The sequence below is a fragment of the Loxodonta africana genome, chromosome 6 (genome assembly GCF_030014295.1).
Source record: "Loxodonta africana isolate mLoxAfr1 chromosome 6, mLoxAfr1.hap2, whole genome shotgun sequence".
Taxonomy (NCBI): Eukaryota; Metazoa; Chordata; class Mammalia; order Proboscidea; family Elephantidae; genus Loxodonta; species Loxodonta africana.
The window spans coordinates 43,217,427-43,237,251 of record NC_087347.1 but is presented as its reverse complement, the minus strand read 5'-3'; the positions used below and the strand labels follow the sequence as shown (position 1 = coordinate 43,237,251).

General features: G+C 33.9%; 1 protein-coding gene across 14 annotated transcripts in view; it reads left to right on the top strand.

The window, feature by feature from the left end:
* The window catches only part of CARF (calcium responsive transcription factor), an 80,822-nt gene that overhangs the window by 18,753 nt on the left and 42,244 nt on the right, over positions 1–19,825 (top strand). For 11 of the 14 annotated variants that reach the window (XR_010322247.1, XR_010322246.1, XR_010322245.1 and 8 more), the window contains 8 exons: positions 989–1,118; positions 2,167–2,251; positions 6,910–7,099; positions 12,066–12,186; positions 13,417–13,560; positions 15,052–15,285; positions 16,904–17,066; positions 18,048–18,111. Coding sequence is in view for 9 of the 14 variants with exons in the window: in XM_064286792.1 (XP_064142862.1) it covers positions 989–1,118; positions 2,167–2,251; positions 6,910–7,099; positions 12,066–12,186; positions 13,417–13,560; positions 15,052–15,285; positions 16,904–17,066; positions 18,048–18,111 (1,131 nt within the window). In the remaining 5 variants the exon portion in view is untranslated. Of the gene's footprint in view, positions 1–988; positions 1,119–2,166; positions 2,252–6,909; positions 7,100–12,048; positions 12,187–13,416; positions 13,561–15,051; positions 15,286–16,903; positions 17,067–18,047; positions 18,112–19,825 lie in introns of those variants that run through there. The other 3 variants (XM_064286793.1, XM_064286795.1, XM_064286796.1) reach the window with 3 other exon arrangements.

Sequence of the window (19,825 nt, the reverse complement as noted above, 5' to 3'; positions counted from 1 at the left end):
ATATAAGGGATTTGATAAATGTTTTAAAGAGCAAATATGTATTTCAGAAAAATCACGTCGTGCAAGTCAGTGCTAAAATTAATTTGTTTAGGTAAAATTGTGAACTAAATAATTAGAAAAAGTTTCTTGGCCCAAATGAATTTCAAGTTCATTTTTCAACTCCTTTTATGTAGGATAGCTGTCTATTTCATTTTGGAATTCTGTGAAGCTGGTTGACTCCTGCTTCCTCCCAAAGGACCAGTGAGCATGAAATAAATTCTTTTTAATTATAATAACAGTAATAATAACAACAGTAACAAGAATATAGTGCTACTTGCTACTGGAGAAGGTTTTACATTTATATTTTTATCAATATTTTTGTTAGCCATATGGGTCATTACTTTTTTTTAACCTTTTCTTCCTCTTTGCTCATCTTTCCTTTGATTCTTTAGATTCAGAAAGGAGAATCCTGCTTCCCATTTCTTTGTATTATATTTTCTTTACCTGTTTGATAGTATCTGTATTTGTTATCTTCCTTTGGCTTCCCTTCCTTTTCCAGCCATTTGACTCTCTTTTTTGTCACTCTCTGATAGCTAATGGTTTAGGTTAATAGATTTACCCTAGAGTTTTGATTCTTCATCTATGTTAACAGTCAGGAAAAACTTAAGAAAAAAAACATTTCGCAGAAAATACTATAAACATGGTATATAAACAAAAAAGAATTCATTTTACATTTTCCTATTATAAAACTCGTATATAGCAATTATTTCTACCACTTTTATGTCCAAGCTATTTAAGTTATAAAAACTTAATTATGGCAATATATAATTTATTATAATTAAGAGTAAGCAAATTTATCAGAGAAGTTCTCAACAAAGCAGTATAAGTTTTGTTATCTTTAACTTCACAGCAATCTTCGCTTTCCTGTTATAAATAATAAATTCTAGTTAGGCACGTTCCTATGATGTTATTCAAGATACTGATGTTTTTTCTTGTTCTTGTTGTTAAGATGTCTCTGAAGAAAAATCTGGTGACAGAAACTTATCAACTGTAAGAGTGGATGCTCTAGCAGAAAGTACCAGTAGCTACATTCTTCATCCACAGACATCCTTGACACTGCCCAAAAAGACAGTGACTAGGTGAGTTAGTGCGAAAGAAGAACTCATCTTCTGAAATCACCATGGAAATCTATTTTTAAATTACTACATCTAAAGCAGGTTGACTATAGAAAAGAGCAGAAACTCAGGAAATAGAATAAACTATCATCAGATATGTCTTTAATTATTGGTTAATGGTATTTTGGCAACAAAGAAACTGCTCCAGGATCCGTAAATGTCCAAAGTATTACTTTTCCTCAGTATCACGTTCCTGTTATTATTTCTTATTGTGGTAAAATGTATATAATAAAAAGTTTACCAGTTTAATGATTTTTAAGTGTACAATTTAGTGACATTAATTACATTCACCATGCAGTGCTGCCGTCATCACTACCTGTTATCTTTTAAAGCAACCTAAAAACACCTGACACTAATAGTTTTTCAAATAAAGAAATACCCATTCTAGTTCCTAAAATTTTCCTGAAATTTTTATGCATTTAATTCCTCTATGGTAAAGTGCTTTTTTTTGCTAACTTCTATTTCAATTTTTATTTTTTCCTTAAATAACACTGCTCATGATAATTTAAGGAAATATATACAGGGTGTTTTGGTATTCTTCCTATTCTTTTAATTGTTCTATGAGTTTATTTCTGGATTAAGTCAATATATATGACATTTAACCTTAGAATGTGAACATAATAGCATATTACTTTTAACAGGTCACCTGAAGATGCTTTACTAACTCATTTTGATAAATGGAAAAGAATTATATAATGAGAAGAGTCTAAAATAAGCTTTGAGAGATAAAATACTTGAATTTGTTGGGGCCATGGGTACTTGGAAGAACAAATTAAGGCCTTTGATTTAGCAGCTAATAGAATAGTAATTGTTAAAGGAAATGATAATTAATACATCCTTCAGATCAATCTGTATTTATTTTATCGTTAAAGTTTCTTATTGATGACCTCGATCTTTGACGCTGGCTAAGACGATAAAGCTATTGAATGCTTTTCTGCGTGTCTTTGTGTGTGTGTGTGTGTGTGTATGTTTAGTACTTAATGTATTTATATATATCCCTCCCTTACCCCAGAATACTTGAAGAACCCTTTATGGCTCCTCTCCAGCCACTTTCTTCTAACACACCTATATGGGCCTGCCGTCTTAGGAGCTGTGAGGTGAGTTAAAAATAATCCTTACCTAGTATCACTTAACTGATTATGACCATACTTCATCCCAAAACATACAACTAATATAGGCTGTATCTGTAATGTTTACAGTAAATCTGATCTTATCTATCCTTATTCCTTATAAATTGTAAACCCTTTAAAGCAGCCAAGCTCTTAACCAGTTTACCACCAGGGCTCCTATTAAAGCAGAACTAGCAGAGATCATATAAATCCGTAACAAACACACTTCAATATTATTTATCTTTTAACTCTCTCCCCTTCCATGAAACTTCATTATCATGCTTCTCCACTTTTTATTTTTGACCATTTTTTCCTCTTTCTTTGCTTGTATTTATTTATTCTTAAATTCCTGGTAGAAATTCTTCAAGATTCCCTATATGACCCTTTTTTACCCCTTGGAGAGTTTATCCTTTGTTGACTTTAAGCTCTCACTTTTTTTTTTTTTTATTAACTTTTATTAAGCTTCAAGTGAACGTTTACAAATCCAATCAGTCTGTAACATAGAAGTTTACATACATCTTACTCCGTACTCCCACTTGCTTTCCCCCTATTGAGTCAACCCTTTCAGTCTCTCCTTTCGTGACAATTTTGCCAGCTTCCCTCTCTCTCTATCCTCCCATCCCCCCTCCAGACAAGAGTTGCCAACACAATCTCAAGTGTCCACCTGATACAATTAGCTCACTCTTCATCAGCATCTCTCTCCCCACCGCTGACCAGTCCCTTTCATTTCTGATGAGTTGTCTTCGGGGATGGTTCCTGTCCTGGGCCAACAGAAGGTCTGGGGACCATGGCCGCTGGGATTCCTCTAGTCTCAGTCAGACCATTAAGTATGGTCTTTTTATGAGAATTTGGGGTCTGCATCCCACTGATCTCCTGTTCCCTCAGGAGTTCTCTGTTGTGCTCCCTGTCAGGGCAGTCATCGATTGTGGCTGGGCACCAACTAGTTCTTCTGGTCTCAGGATGATGTAAGTCTCTGGTTCGTGTGGCCCTTTCTGTCTCTTGGGCTCATAGTTATCGTGTGACCTTGGTGGTCTTCATTCTCCTTTGCTCCAGGTGGGTTGAGACCAATTGATGCATCTTAGATGGCCGCTTGTTAGCATTTAAGACCCCAGACGCCACATTTCAAAGTGGGATGCAGAATGTTTTCATAATAGAATTATTTTGCCAATTGACTTAGAAGTCCCCTCAAACCATGTTCCCCAGACCCCCGCCCTTGCTCCATTGACCTTTGAAGCATTCATTTTATCCCGGAAACTTCTTTGCTTTTGATCCAGTCCAATAGAGCTGACCTTCCATGTATTGAGTGTTGTCTTTCCCTTCACCTAAAGCAGTTCTTATCTACTGATTAATCAATAAAAAACCCTCTCCCTCCCTCCCTCCCCCCTTCGTAACCACAAAAGTATGTGTTCTTCTCAGTTTTTACTATTTCAGCTCTCACTTTTATAGAAATGATTCCCAAATTTATATCATTGATTCTCTAATTCTGCCTTTGCTCTTGCCCCAGATTTCCAGTTGCTTACTTGAAATTTTACTTGGATTTACCTCAGATTTACCATATCCAAACAGAAATCATCTACCATACTACAGCTAGCTCCACTTCCTAAAGTCCTTGTCTGCGTAATGGCATGTACCATTTCCTTAGACATCCAGGCACAAAGTTTTAGACTAATTTTTTCGTTTTCCACATTGATTTTTTCAGTTTTTCCTTTAAAGCATCTCTCTCTCTTTTTACCCCCTTCTTCAAACTACCTTTGTCATCTTTAGTTAGATTATGGTAATAACCTAATTTCTTTGACTTTTCCATTTCTGGTCCCTACTGTGTACTTTTCTATAACTATTAATAGTTGTCTTAAACATTGCTTTCATTGTCTTTTCTCACTTCCCAAAAAGATCAGAGTAATTTTTATCACATCATTTAGTAGCTCTAGTTTTTAAGCCCTTCCATAATCAGGTCTTACCCTGGCTTATTCTGTTTTATTTCGTACTTTGTCCATCTCATCTTTCATTCTTGTTAGTCTAGTCTTCCTGCTTTCTACAAATGCACCGGAAATTTCCTTCAGTTCTGCTTTCACTCATTCTTATTTCCATTTCCTAATATGTTATTTTTTCTTCTACTTGCTGTTTCTAACTATTGTTCAAATCTCAATGCAAGCCCTATATATCTTTACTGTAAATAGTCTGGTAATTATTTTAGCCTTTACCTATTTCTCTTCTTAAGTTCCTTTGGAATTTATTATCTTTACCATTGTTAATTATTTAATAGCTTGGGTTGTTCATTGTTACAGGACAATTAGACTATATACTTTTCATGGGAAGGACCATTCCTCATACCTTTGTATAGAAGCCACAGGCAATAATAAATATTTAAACTTTTAAAACGCTTCATTGCTTTAAACAAGCCTTAACATGTGGGAAGGAAAAACATTGCCTCGGTTTTAATATTTTGAGAAATTTTGTAATAATAAAAAGTCTTAGGTATACATTTGCTAGGATACTCTCACTCTTGTTGCTTTTTTAAGTTGTATATATTTTAAGATTCCACCCCCAACACACACACTTGTTGTCATACTTTTTTTTTCAAACAAAAGTTCTCACGCATTTATTACTGAACCAACCTGTTAATGCAGAAGCATGAAAACAAAGGAAAAAAATCCAGTTTCCCCAATAAAGTATGTCCACTTGTGCATATAGTGAAATTTGTGGCTTATATGATAAGATGCTAGTGAACTTGATAGAGCATAAATCTGTGTGCCATTATATGTCCAACTCCTCATGGCCCCAGCTTAGTTTTTCTCTAATGTCTTGTCTTGGAGTTGTATCTGATTTTATTACCAGTTTTCACTCAAATCCACTGGGGATGGGACCATTCTACTTTTGTTTCTTGACCAGAATCTCTTGATCCTGAGAGTCTTGTAAGAAGACATGGTGAGAATGGAAGTCAGCTGCACATGCCATGATGGCAAGGAAAAGAAGAGAGCCTGTCATAGTTTCTCAGTGGCTTTCTAAAGTTACTAATTGTGTCTGTTTGATGTGGATTTTAAAAACCATTATTATAAGCATCACAGAATGCTATGAACTTCAGAGCATTAGCAATCATGTGGCCAAATCACCTTATACTACAGCTATGGTGCATTATATAACTCACCTAAAGTCACACGTCTTGTAAGAAACTGGTTATATCTATCCAACAGATTGAATAACTTCTCCCAGTGAAGGATTCATTCTCTTCTGCCAAGCTATTTAAATAGTGAAAAACATTTTCAGTTAATGACTGAAGAAAAATTTTTTGCATATTTTGCTTTAATGTTGTTTAGTAATAGTCTTTGCTTTTTGAATTTAAAACTATAGTGTATCTAATTCTGAATTTTTCTTTTATTGACAGTGTTATGTATTCTATTCATTTTATTTATGTAAAAATAGTTACAATTAGACTATATATTTCTACTTTTATTTGTAGTGGATATCATGAGGAAGAAATATGCAGGCTAGGTAATCTCTTTTTATTATAGCCAAAAGTACAACCACAACAGTATTTGATACTTTCCTTTTTTGTGAAATATATTCTTCCTAGGTAAAATACTTAGTCTAATGAGGAAGAAAAGGGCCTTTATTCCCACATCTCTGACTATATCCTCTCTAAGGAGGAAAAATACATGGAGTCAATTCTAGGTCTGTACGCATTTCACCATAAGAGATCATAGCTGAATTTTCTCTGTTGGTATAGAAAAATTTCTCTTCTTACAGGGATGCTCAAATGATTGTATGTAGATATATCAGTTTATTTACATGATTTATTTATACCTTGTTTCAGAAAGAATTTAAGACAGCTTACAAAGATACATGAAATATATTAGCAAGGTGGAAATTAAAACTGGGAGCTAAAGAATACAGAAAAACAAGAATGGGACCCTAAAACAGAAGTAAGAAAATACACATCTTAATGACCTCTACATATGTGTGTGCGTATATACATACACACACTTGTCTATAATCTACATAGCTGCATTTCAAAAGGGAAAACTTAGTTACTAAATTCTATGCCCATTAGATAAAATAAATTATAGTAATTTTCGTAAGATAAAAGGAAAACCAATAAATATTTTTAGATCTAAGGCCAGATAGGAATTTCTCTCAAGGATGAGAAATATTGCTATAACAATCAACTTCAATATTTTCAGAGGAGATACAGTCACAATTTTCATAGGTTTTCAAATAGGCTCATGACATCAAAACCAATTTCAGTGAAAAGTCCCATAGAAAACCAGTACTTTGTGGTTAGTTTTATGCTGATCTGGTTTGATCCAGGGGTAGAATTTTAAATATCTGGAAGAAAGGATACACTCTATGTTCTTCAAACTATCCTACCTAAATATTACTTTTCTCAAACAAGATCTTAATAAAGATAGTGTGACAGTGAGTGTGGCATTGTATTCCTTAACAAACACCTAGAGAATAGTTATTTGGTGATTCTGGTTTAATTAGACCCACTGGTTGTAATGGAGCACTGTCTAGGGGAAGGAATGACATTCTCTTGTGAAGGCTAATGGGTCTTTCACCTTGGACAAACATCTCATGACATTTATTATACAATGAAACATCAGTCATATTTGCTAATAACTTTGTTATTTACTTTCCTCCATGTGCAGAAAATTGGAGATTCATACCGCGGCTACTGTGTTAGTGAGACTGAACTAGAAAGTGTCCTAACATTTCACAAGCAGCAAACACAGAGTGTTTGGGGGACCCGCCAATCTCCAAGCCCAGCCAAGCCTGCTACACGCTTGATGTGGAAATCCCAGTATGTCCCGTATGATGGAATCCCATTTGTTAATGCAGGTACTTTTTTTAAAGCATTATTCTAAAATGTTCGCCTAAGCCATAATCCATTGTGAAAATAGTTTTCCTAGGGTCATGCATTTTCATTTTGGTAAATGAAAACTGAATGTTAATTGATGAAAATTCATATTAAACTAAAAAGAAAACTTTTATAGTAAATACAGTCAATTATTTTATGTTGTAAAATAGCATTTTAATGTACCAGAATGAATAAATATGTACTTCCTTTAACTATTATGCTGACACATAGAAAATAAAAATATTGAAATCTGGAGTAGATCTAGTTAATAAAATTTAAATGATAGAGCAGTTTTATTATTTTAAATATGCATCTTTGCTCTGGAGTTTTTTTCTCCAGTCTAGATATTCTCTTGTTCTCTCAATTTGTTTTGCCAGACAAATTTGCGTCCATTATATAGCTTATTATTCTGGAGTTACTATATAGAATTTGTGTACAATCTAGAGTTATTGTGTAGAATTCTGTTTTTTGCATAGAGTTTGCAAGCAACAGATGCATTACATACAGTATTCTCAGACATTTAGCTAGTATTTACTAAGGCAATGGAGTTTCAGGCAATCCCCAGAGAACTATCCTTTGTAGAATCAATAAATATTTGTGTTACTATTTTTAATCATGTAGTTTCAGGGGGTTCTTTCATTCCTAAATTGGTTCTCTGTGTAATGGAAATACTTTATCACATTGCCCTGTCGCCTACACCAAGCAAGAATAAAGTCCAGAACTTTCTGAAAGAACTTTATACCCTTATTTAATACCCTTGCAGGATCAGATGTGAACTTTTTTAGCTATTTTAAAAAATGGCAAGAAAATTTGGGGGTAAATGCTACTTAAATAGACTTTATTTAGGAATCGTAGTTCTTTTGTCCAAAAAACATCAGGATATCTAGCTTTGGAGGGAGAGGAAGTATTTCTGGTATTTAATGAGCTGCTTCTCCGAACAGTTAAGGGCCCCCTATAATATATTACAACTCCCAGGGGGCTACAGTTTTATTGTTACAATGTGCAGATATTTTTCAAAGTGAATGATATTTTTTGGCATTCCCTCCATGTTCCCTTAAAAGTTTTACATTTTGGGGAAGAAAGGATTGCATCAGATAACCTGCAATCTGTAAAAGAAATGCACCATTATATTTTATTTTAACTCGAGGTCGTGAAGTACTTCTTCCCCTCTCTCCAGTTCTAACTCCCTTCTTAACTCTGCACAGGCAAATACTACATTATAGTCTATATTTTTATAGTTTACCATACATATAGGAGCCCTGGTGGTACAGTGGTTAAGCACTCATCAAAAGGTCAGCAGTTTGAATCCACCTGGTGGCTCCATGGGAGAAGGGACCTGGCAATCTGCCCCCTTAGAGATTACAGCCTAGGAAACCCTATAGGGCAGTTCTATTCTGTCACATGGGTTATTGTGAGTTGGAATTGACTCGACAACACCTAACGACAACTATATATATGTGTATTTACAACAATGTGTTTTATCGTTTTGGATTTTTAAAAATATACATGAATAGTAAACCGTAGACATTTTTCTCCAACTTTTTTCACTTACCGTTATTTTTTGAGATCTACCTATATTGATACTTACAACTCTAGTTAATTCAGTATAGTTATATACTATTCTAGCATACATCCAAACCACAATTATTTTTCTATTGATGATCGTTTATGTTGTTTCCAACATTTCACTATTGCAAAAAATGCTGTAGTTGAACTCCACAGTACATGTCTTCTAATGAAAAGATGTAATCAGTTTTTCTAGAATGTATTATACCTTAAAGCAGAATTGGTATGTTGTGAAGTACGCCCATTTCAGCTTTATAAGATAGTCTCAGATTGTTCTCTAAAATGGTCGTAGAGATCCAGAATCCCTTGTCTGAAATTTTTGGGCCAGATGTATTTCAGAATTCAGAGTTTTTGAAAGAGAATATGATAATATTATAGAATATTTCTAGCACGTATTCTATAGACAATATCACATTATCGAACGCAGAAACACTTTATGGATAATTACACTAGGAGGAATAAATAAAGACTACAAACAGCATCACAGAGTTCAGATTAGGCTTTGCAACCAACTGAATTACAGAAAACTGTTTTCAGAGTTTTTTAGATTTCAGAATTGTAGATGAGGGATTGAGGACTGTTGCTGTCGAGTCAATTCTGACTCATCTATATTCCTACCACTTCCCCATATTATCTTAAACAAATCCCAAATATTGTATCATTTCATCTGTAATTGCTAAAGTATATATCTGTAAAATATAAGTGCTCTTTATTAATATGTGTGTATGTACTCTATTGATATGTTTGTGTATGTATATAAACACACATATATGTGCATATATATAAATGCAAATATGTATACACACACACAGGCAATCCTATTATCACACTTTAAAAGAATTAATATTAATTCCTTAATGTCAAAAAATGCCCAGTCAATGTTCACATTTCTTCACTTACAATTTGCTTTTGGATAAATGTTGACCACCTGGTCTCATATAGTTAATTGTTCACGGGAGCACATTATTCACAGGTGATGCTGTTTATTTTATAATCCAATATATTATTTGGCTGAAGTGACCTGCAGAAATAGCTTCAATTCCAAGTTCAAAAGTTATCTTAGGACAATAGTCTCGGGGGTTCCTCTAGCCTCTTATCCATCTAGTAGGTCTGGCTTAATTTAGAAGTTTGAGTTTTGTTCTACTTTTTTCTCCCATTCTGTCTGGGAGCTTCTATTGTGTTCCTAGTCAGAATGGTCAATAGTGGTAGCTGGGCACCACCTAGTTCTTCTGGTCTCGGGTTAGGAGAGGCTGTGGTTTGTGTGGGCTTAGTCCTGTGGACTAGTTTTTTCTTTGAACCTTTGATTTCCTTCACTCTCCTTTGCTCCATAGGAGTGGAGACCAATAGTTGTATCTTAGATGGCTGCTCGCAAGCTTTTAAGACCCTAGATGCTACTCACCAAATAGGATGTAGAACATTATCTTTGTGAACTCTGTTATGTTAATTGACTAGGTTGTGCCCTGAGAGCATTTGGCTTTCATATCCTTTAAATTTCTTTTCATCGAAAGATTTCTCTCCTCTTTCTCCCCATTTTTTTATTTACAAAACTGGGTAATTTGTCCCGTAAAGTTTGCCATATTCTGGATTTTGTGGATTTCATCTCTGTGATGTAGTTTAACAAGTTCTTTTATCCCCTGTATTCCCTGTAAAGTGTTAAAGACTTGGTTAGATGCAGATTTGATTTTTGGCAGGAATATTCAATAGGTATACTGTGTATTTCCTCTTGCTACCTATGTCTCTCTCTTTTTGTGGTGTTAAGATACATTAGTGGATTCAGTTGTTATAGAGTATTGTCAGACTTTATTTTTGCCAATCTGAGAGGTGTGAAATAGCTTCCTACCATTGTTTCAATTTGCATTTCCCTGTTTATTAGTGAAATTGAACATTTTTGTATTTATTTACTCAATGTCCATATTTTTTTTCTTTCTACTTTGCCTCTTCATAGCATTTGCCTAAATTTTCTGTTTGATTGGTTGGTTGGTTGTTTCTTTTCTTTCTCTATTTTTTAAAACAACTTATGGTTATTTATATTTTGCGCAATAATTCTTTGCTATATGTGTTATAAAATGCTGTTTCTCAAACTGTGACTTTCCTTTTATTTATGGTGTTTTTAAACAGAAGATTAAAATTTTAAAGTCAGCTTTGTCAACATTTTGTGATTGGTGTTTTTTATTTTATATTTAAAACGTTTGCCATACCCTGTAGTAGAGTAGGATATTCACCCTAAATCTTAAGCTGTAAAATTTTCACTTCTACCTTTTTTTTTTTTTAATCTATTCCTATGTAGGAAACCCTGGTGGCGTAGTGGTTAAGAGCTACGTCTGCTAACCAAAAGGTTGGCAGTTTGAATCCACCAGGTGCTCCTTGGAAAAAATGGGACAGTTCTACTGTGTCCTATAGGGCCGCTATGAATCAGAATCAACTTGATGGCAATGAGTTTGGTTGGTTTGGTTTATTCCTGTGTAACAAATTTACCCCACACTTAGTGGCTGGAAACAACAAACATTTATTATCTCACAGTTTCTGTGTGCCAGGAATCCGAGAGCAGCTTAGGCAGGTAGTTCTGCATCAGGTTCTTTCACAAGGCAGCAATTAAGGCGTTGGCTGGGCTGCAGCTGGGACTTGACTAGGGAATGATCTGCTTCCAAGCTCCCTTATGTTGGCAAGCCTTAGTTCTTTGCCATGTGAGCCTCTCCACAGAGCTACCTCACGACATGGCGACTGGTTTTCCCCAGATAAAGCAATCCAAACAAGAGAAGATACAGCATGCAAGATGCAGTTAGTTTTTTTTAATCTAACATATATAACATCCTATCACTTCTGTCATATTCGTTAGAAATGAATTAATAACACCAGCCCACACTAAAGGGAATAGGATTATACGGGACATGAATAGAAAGATGCAGGAATCATTGGGGGACATCTTAGTGGCTGACTGCCACATATTCTAACAGTACAATTAAATCTAAGAAAATAAATATATATAAAAGGAAATGAAGTTTTAAATGACATTAATACTTATTAATATTAGCATTTGATAATTTCTAATTTATGTTAACAAATTTTATATTTATTTATATAAATTTTATATTTATTTTTATTTAGTACAATATGCTATTATTAAAAATCATTTATGTGTAAATATAAGTGGGCATTTACTAAATTCCTTATCATAGTGTGGTACATTTGGTAAACTTTATGGTAAACTTTTAAATTTATGTGTTTGTACATTGCAGTAAGGCTTACTGATTTTTTTTTTCCCTTAAAATTATGTAATTGAAAGTATATATTTTGACATTGCCACCACCAAGTTATTTTTAATCTCATGTTCAGAACAGAAGGGCCCTTAACTTAATATCAATAGTTGGTTTTGGCCCACAGGGAGCAGGGCTGTGGTAATGGAGTGTCAGTATGGGCCAAGGAGAAAAGGTTCCCAGTTAAAAAAAATCAGTGAGCAGGAAAGCAGGTCTTGTCAGCTCTACAAAGCCACTTGTCCAGCCCGGTAAGCTTTATTTTATTTTAACTTCTTTTTTTATTAAGCACTTATTTTTGTGTAGCTAATACGTGTACATTTTATTTAAGCTTAAACAGTACTAAAAGTTATCTGGAGCGCTAAACTTTCTCTTGCCCGTATTCCTTATGTCTCTTTTTAAGACAATGACTCTTACCAGTTTCTTGAGCAGCTTTCCAAAGATATTCTTTGTATATACGTGCACATATAATTTCCCTTTTCCCCTCATAAATGTTATTGAAGATCTCAGTAAGGTTAATTTTCTTTGCTTAAAGTTATGTAGTAGTGCACCGTCTTTCCTGCTACGAGTTCACGTTGATTTATCCCCAGTCTGAATGCCTGTAATGGTTATTTACTGCGCAGAAATCATGCTATATATAAGTAGGAGTATAATAACATATAGTACTCTACACTTTGCTTTTTATCATTCCCAAATAGAGATGGCTCCATATTAGTACATAAAAGTACTGTCTCTTTGTAGTAGCCATATAGTATTTAAGAATGAATCATTTAACAACAAAATAAAATAAAAAAATATAAGAATGAACCATCATTTACTTAATCAGTCCTCTAATGATGGACATGTAGGCTGTGAAAAGTAATTTTTATTATTACATGCAAAACTGCAGTTAATAACATTGTACCTATTTATACACCTGTGCAAGTATATCAGTAGAATAAATTTCTAGAAATGAAATTGCTAAAACAATGATTATATCTTTTTTAAAGGTAAATAAGTTAAAATCATAAAAGAAATGCTTTGAATGCTACCAAGAATTTTATACATGGTTAAAGTGTAGACAGATTCTTCAAAGGAGGAATATAAATATGAGTAATTCTTGGTGGCATTGATATATCGAGTGGATTTAAGTAATGAAAGACTGGAGGCTCAGAAGAAGGCTATTAAAATAATCTGGGCATGAGATAGTTATGGCCTCTAGGAGAACAGAGAAGTAGAGGCAAATCCAGAAAAAGATGTTAAAGTCCATAAATACTTTGGTATTTTTACTGAAATCACAATTATTGTTAATTTGCTAAATACTGTTTTGCTGTGAGAATATAGTATATCTTTGACATAATCCTTGGAGTGCTTTCTAGATTAATTATAGATTGAATTTTTTCTAAACTTAAATGCTTAAAGTAATACAATACTTCTGGTTAATGAGCTAGATTTTATTGACATTACAATATAATGAAACACATTCTTTATCTTGTAAAAAGGATTTATATTAAAAAGGTACAGAAGTTTCCTGAATACAGAGTTCCTACAGATCCCAAAATTGACAGAAAAATCATCAGAATGGAGCAGGAGAAAGCCTTTAACATGTTAAAGAAGAACTTGGTAGATGCTGGTGGTGTTCTTAGGTACGACATTTACAGAGTTCTTTTATTTACAAATGAATTTTCTGTAAAAGAAATTGTAACTATGTTTTCCAATCATTTTATTAAGAAATGATCTTAGAAGGTAAATGTGTCACTAGGAGTTCTATAGATATTAAAATGATTTGCCACTGAATAAGCCATTGAATTTGTCAGCCACATGTTGTAACTAATAAAGAATTCCGTATATCATATAGAAGTTTTCCCCAAACTGACAAATACGTTTTTAACAATACATTTCATTATGTATTTAGTACTTTGTATCAGATACTTGGAGCCCTGGTAGCGCAGTAGTTAAGTGTTGGGCTGCTAACCAAAGGATCGGCAGTTTGAATCCATCAGCCACTCCTTGGAAACCCTATGGAGCAGTTCTACACTGTTCTGTAGGGTCGCTATGAGTCGGAATCGACTCAACAGCAACGGGTTTGGTTGTTTTCTTTTGGTCAGATACTTATTATTAGGAGCAGAATTTACAGCCGCTTGGATTTTTTTTTTTTTTAACTCATCTTTGGTTACTTACGGCAGCCAGAAATGAATTCTAAGCCCTAAATAAAACTGTTTTCTACTTTTTTTGTTTGTTTGTTTCAGGTTTCAAATATGAAGGAATATTAGCTTTTTTTTCTTACTTCGGTTTATGTGTCAGTTCAGGTGAAGATTTTGGTATTGCGTGGTGGGGTTAAATATATGGAATATAGCTTTTGTGTCCTCTGAAAAAACTTTCAGGAATACGAAAGATGAATGTGGTCATAATTGGATCCTTCAGTTAGGAAAATTTTGTGTTTAATTTTTAAATAGGCTCCATTTCATGCAATATCAGTCATTGTATTTTGTACAAAAATATCAATTAAAATGGCATCATACTAGATTATTTCATTTTCCTAGCATCTGTTTTGCGCTACTATACAAGAGACCTGTATTCACCTTTTAGTTGATTTCTCTTGCTCATTGGGCCAATGGAAGCTGGGAGTGCTATGGAAGCAACACGTTGAGCTCTTGTGAGGGAAAAATTTCCCACAAAGCTCAGCGTTGACAGGTTCTAAATTATATCTTTTTTTGGTTGGAAGGATGGTAGGTGCAACAAAAAAAAAAAGTAATTCAGGACAAAATGGTAGATAAATGGAAAGTACATAGTTCAAAAGATCATGATTTATAGTATGTCTTTCTTTTGAGGTAAAATCTACTTAATATGAAATTTAAAATACCATTTTCATTTGTACTTAAATCCCCACACTTGCTCCTCCCTCACTTTTAGGGCCGTAGTGAAATTCTGTAAAGGTTTATGAAGACCTTTATTTCATTGGATATAAACTAAATTTTTAGAAGAGTAAAGTAGATCACCGTTTAAATTTTATTTTATATGTGTAATCATATATAATTTTCCTTAAAAGGTTGTCCTTTCTCTTGGAGTATTAACATAAATGATTATGATTCTTGCTTTCATCTAATGAAATAAATTTAAGTATTTTCTCTTATCAGGTGGTATGTACAGTTACCGACGCAGCAGGCTCATCAATATCATGAACTAGAGACTCCCTGTCTTTCTTCTTCACCTTCCTCTTTTCCTATATCACCTCTCGAAGAAGAGGAAAATGCAGTTAGAGATGAGAATTGTGCATTGCCTTCACGTCTACATCCTCAAGTAGCGTATAAGATTCGAGAATTAGTATCACAGGGAATAGAACAAGTGTATGCAGTAAGAAAACAGCTAAGGTACAGTAGAAACAAATTGTTCTTTTTCATTTTTGTTGGTGTAAATAATGCACTTGACATTATAGACATTTTCTAGGATATATGCTATCAGAGGAGATAAGGTATATGGCTTATTAATTTATTAAAATAACTCTATTTAGGAACAGATCATTATCTAGCAAATGCTTGGCAAACCATACTATATAATATAGCTTTTTATGATTCTAATTACTCATTTGAGACATTCCATTTTTAAGTTTGGCAGATTGGACTAGATCTAAATGACATATGGGTTGAATTATATAACAAATAACCTTTACAGTAAAAAAACTATAAAACCAAAGATTTTTAAAACCTAGGCCAAGAGTAGATTTATACTTGTTTCAAGGTGTTTGAAATGCAATTAAATCTTATTACAAGAAAAGAATTTGGATAGTTACTTGTTTAATGCAATTTGATTTGTAACACTCTAGCCTAATTTTGTTGATGCTCAGCCTGGAACATTATGATGATTATGAGGAGGAAGAAGGGGCACTTGCTTTGTGTGCCAGGTATCGTGCTGTGTACTTTACACACATGATTCCATTTAATCTTACAACACCTCTATGAAGTTGGTATCTTTATCCCCATTTTACAGATGAGAAAATGGAGACTCAGAGTGGTTAAATAACTGGCTTAACACACAGAGGCACACCTGAAATCTAGGTCTAACTCTACAGCACATGTTCTTTGTCATGATTTCTGGTACTTAACTGACTTGTTCCTTTAGTTTATCGTGTAGTATGATCTGAATAACAAAATGAGTACTTCCTAGAATTACCATTTCATTAATACACGACTTCACTGTTCAGTACCCTTCTTAGACATTGTATATTTATTTCCATTGGAGCATTGTTAGAACAGGGCCAAAATTTGGTAAAGCCATCCACTGTTTCCTAAACCTGGATCTTAAGAACAAGGACATAATAGCTCTGTGATTTGGTCTACTGAATGCAGTGCACAAAGCATGTATATGTTAAACTTTATTGTTCCCTTTGTGTTTTTGTTCTTCTGTTTTCTCCACTAAATTCAAGCATATCATATTTCATACAATGTTAAATGATGCCTTTTGAAAGCAGTGTAACATGATGCTTATGCACATAACTTGGGTGTAGATCTAAGCTCTCTTACTTACTAGGTGGATATATGACTTTGGGCAAATTATTTAACTTCTGCAGTCCTCAGTTCCCTCATCTGTAAAATGGAAATGATAGTTGCACCTACCTCACAGAATTACAGTAAGTATTAAAGGAAATAATTGATGTGAAGTATGTAACACAGTACCTGATACAGTAAGCATTCAAAAACATTGTTATATTCAAATTGAAAATAATGGTTCTTTTCAATTAAATTTATAAAAATGTCAAATCTCACTTTAAGATTTTTAGATGTTTAATCAATAAAAATACTGCATTTCTTTAACTTCCATGAATTCTATGATCTAATGTATGAAAAAAAATTAAAAGTAGACCAGTGTAAATTACCTATGGAGTTATAAACCATACTTTACAGATATTTATGCTAAAAGAGAGCCTTTCTCTCTTTTGGTCTAAAAGTATGTTGCCATGTGGTTTATGCTTATATTTTATTTTCTCCACAGAAAATTTGTGGAAAGGGAACTGTTCAAACCTGATGAGGTACCTGAAAGACATAATTTATCTTTTTTTCCAACTGTAAATGATTTAAAAAATCACATCCATGAGGTACAGAAATCCTTGAGAAATGGAGATATGGTATATAACTCAGAGATTATTCCAGCAACGGTATGATTACAACTGAAATTCCTTGTCTTGTTACAGAATCTTTCATAGCTACTATTAATTTTTGGCCTAGTAGGGATGGTTACTATTAGGCCATCTGTAAAATCTGTCATGTAAGAAAAAAATAATGATTTTTTTTTTCCTTAAGATATAAAAGCTAGGAGTTCCCAGATGATGATTTGACTTAAAAATTTTTAAATGACTCTCACAAGAAGAAAAATAAGTGAATTTTTAACTCTGAGTATAATTATAGTAATCTTCATTTTAAAGGAAACATTTTATCTGCAAAAATATTACTTATTAATTTCACAGACATAATTATTGAGTACACACTGTGTATATCCTTCCCCCTCCTCCCCACCTTTTTTAAATAGATGGGTAAGTTTAATAGTTCAGACTTGAATACATAAAGTGATGATGTCGCTTCCGTGTGCCACCTATGGATATCAGTTTTACTTCAGTCTGTGATACTGTAGCTTTCCACTGAATATTAGTCATTTCTATGAAAATTTTACCTACTCTGAACATTACTGTGATTAACTAGAACTACTGATTACAATACTTGCAGTGATTATGGCATTAGTGTCTCAGTAACAATATCCTTTGCTCTCCAGACTTTTACTGTCCCAACTCAGTTACTGAATAGATTCAGATTTTTTTTAAACTAGAGTTACTATTCCTTGCTATCCAACGCTCTTAAATATTCACTATCTAAAATTCAGGATCTAAAACATTTGGTTAGCAATGTTCCTTGCCCTCTAAACTTGCTTTCCAAATTCTTTCCTTGCAAGCTTGGTAACCAGGTATATTTGGATAGTGAGGTATGCTTGTGCTTTGAAAATGTGAACAAGCGAAGACAGTAAATTACAAAATAAAACACATTTATCACTATAACCGAATGGAATATGATAGTTGTATTGATGTTTTAAAATATTTGTCAATATAAATGCTTTGTATTTACTGAAATAAATGTTCCCATTTCAGCTTCAGTGGACTACAGATAACGGGAATATTCTCAGAGAGACTGTGACAGTTACATTTGCAGAAGGTAGGTTATCCTGAATATATTTAAAATGTAAAATCAAAGAATGTTAAAACTGGAAGGAACTTAAAAAAAAAAAAAAAAGGAACTTAAGATGTTACATTATCTAATCAAATATTACAGATGAAGAAACCATGGTTTAAAGAGGCAAGAGCAACTATTTTAGGGTTTATCAGAATATTTCCAGCTATTTAAAAGTTTAAAGTCAGGAACGGTGTGTGTCAGGGTTGTATCCTTTCACTATACCTATTCAGTCTGTATGATGAGCAGATAACCTGAGAAGCTGGACCATATGAAGAAGAATGGGGCATCAGGATTAGAGGAAGACTCATTAACAACCTGCATTATGCAGATGACACAACCTTGCTTGCTGAAAGTGAAGAAGACTTGAAGCACTTACTAATGAAGATCAAAGACCACAGCCTTCAGTATGGATTATACCTCAACGCAAAGAAAACAAAAATCCTTACAATTGAACCAATGAGCAACATCATGATAAACAGAGGATTTCATTTTCTTGGATCCACCGTCAATACCCATGGAAACAGCAGTCAAGAAATCAAAAGATACATTGCATTGACCAAATGGGCTGCAAAAGACCTCTTTAATGTATTGAAAAGCAAGGATGTCACCTTGAGGACTAAGGAGCACCTGACCCAAGCCATGGTGTTTTCAGTCACCTCAAATGCATGCAAAAGCTGGGCAATGAATAAGGAAGGCCAAAGAAGAATTGACACTTTTGAAATGTGGTGTTGGCAAAGCATATTGAATATACCATGGACTGCCAAAAGAATGAACAAATCTGTCTTGGAAGAAGTACAACCAGCATGCTCCTTAGAAGCAAGGATGGTGAGACTGCGTCTCTACATAATTTGGACATGTTGCCAGGGGGGATCAGTCCTTGGAGAAGGACATCATTGCTTGGTAAGGTAGAGGGTCTGCGAAAAAGAGGAAGACCCTCAATGAGATGGACTGACACAGTGGCTGCAACAATGGCTTCAAGAATAACAATTGTGAGGATGGCGCAGGATCGGGCAGTGTTCCCTTCTGTTGTGCATAGGGTTGCCGTGGGTTGGAACTGACTCAATGGCACCTGGCAGAAACGTTTAAATTTCCTTCTATTGATCAGTTTTTATGCTTCTTTACAACTGAAAATTTGAGGCTGATTACTAGCAAAGTAGTAACAACTTTGAGATACCCTGACCTGGAAACTTTCATCCATTTCATAGGGTTTGCTTTTTCTCAACTGTTCTTATTTCTATCTCAATATTCTAGGCTTATTTCAACCCTTTTGCATGTCTTCCTTTTCTCTTCTGGAAATGGCTTTTCTCCTTCACTGCTTGGCACACTCCTCTCACTTCTCAAACAGTAATCTCTTTGGCTTTAAATGCTCTCTTAACTTCACCCCAGCATAAAGTTAACTATTTAAAAAAAATTTTTCCCTGTATTTAACATGGTGACTTTTGTTTGTATGCCCATTCTTTCATTATGATTTGAGTTCATCAGGGGCAGAGATTGTATTATATTCAAATAATGTACTTCGTTCCTGGCATAATGCCTGCTAAAAAGTTAACAGCTAAGTAAATGTTTTAGAATGAATTAATGAATGAATATATATACAGTACAGTTATTTTTTTATTCTTCTACTTGTTTATCTTTAAGAGTCTCTTTGCCTACAGAATAACTTTCAAATGCTTTAGTGTTATTCATTTATTTCACT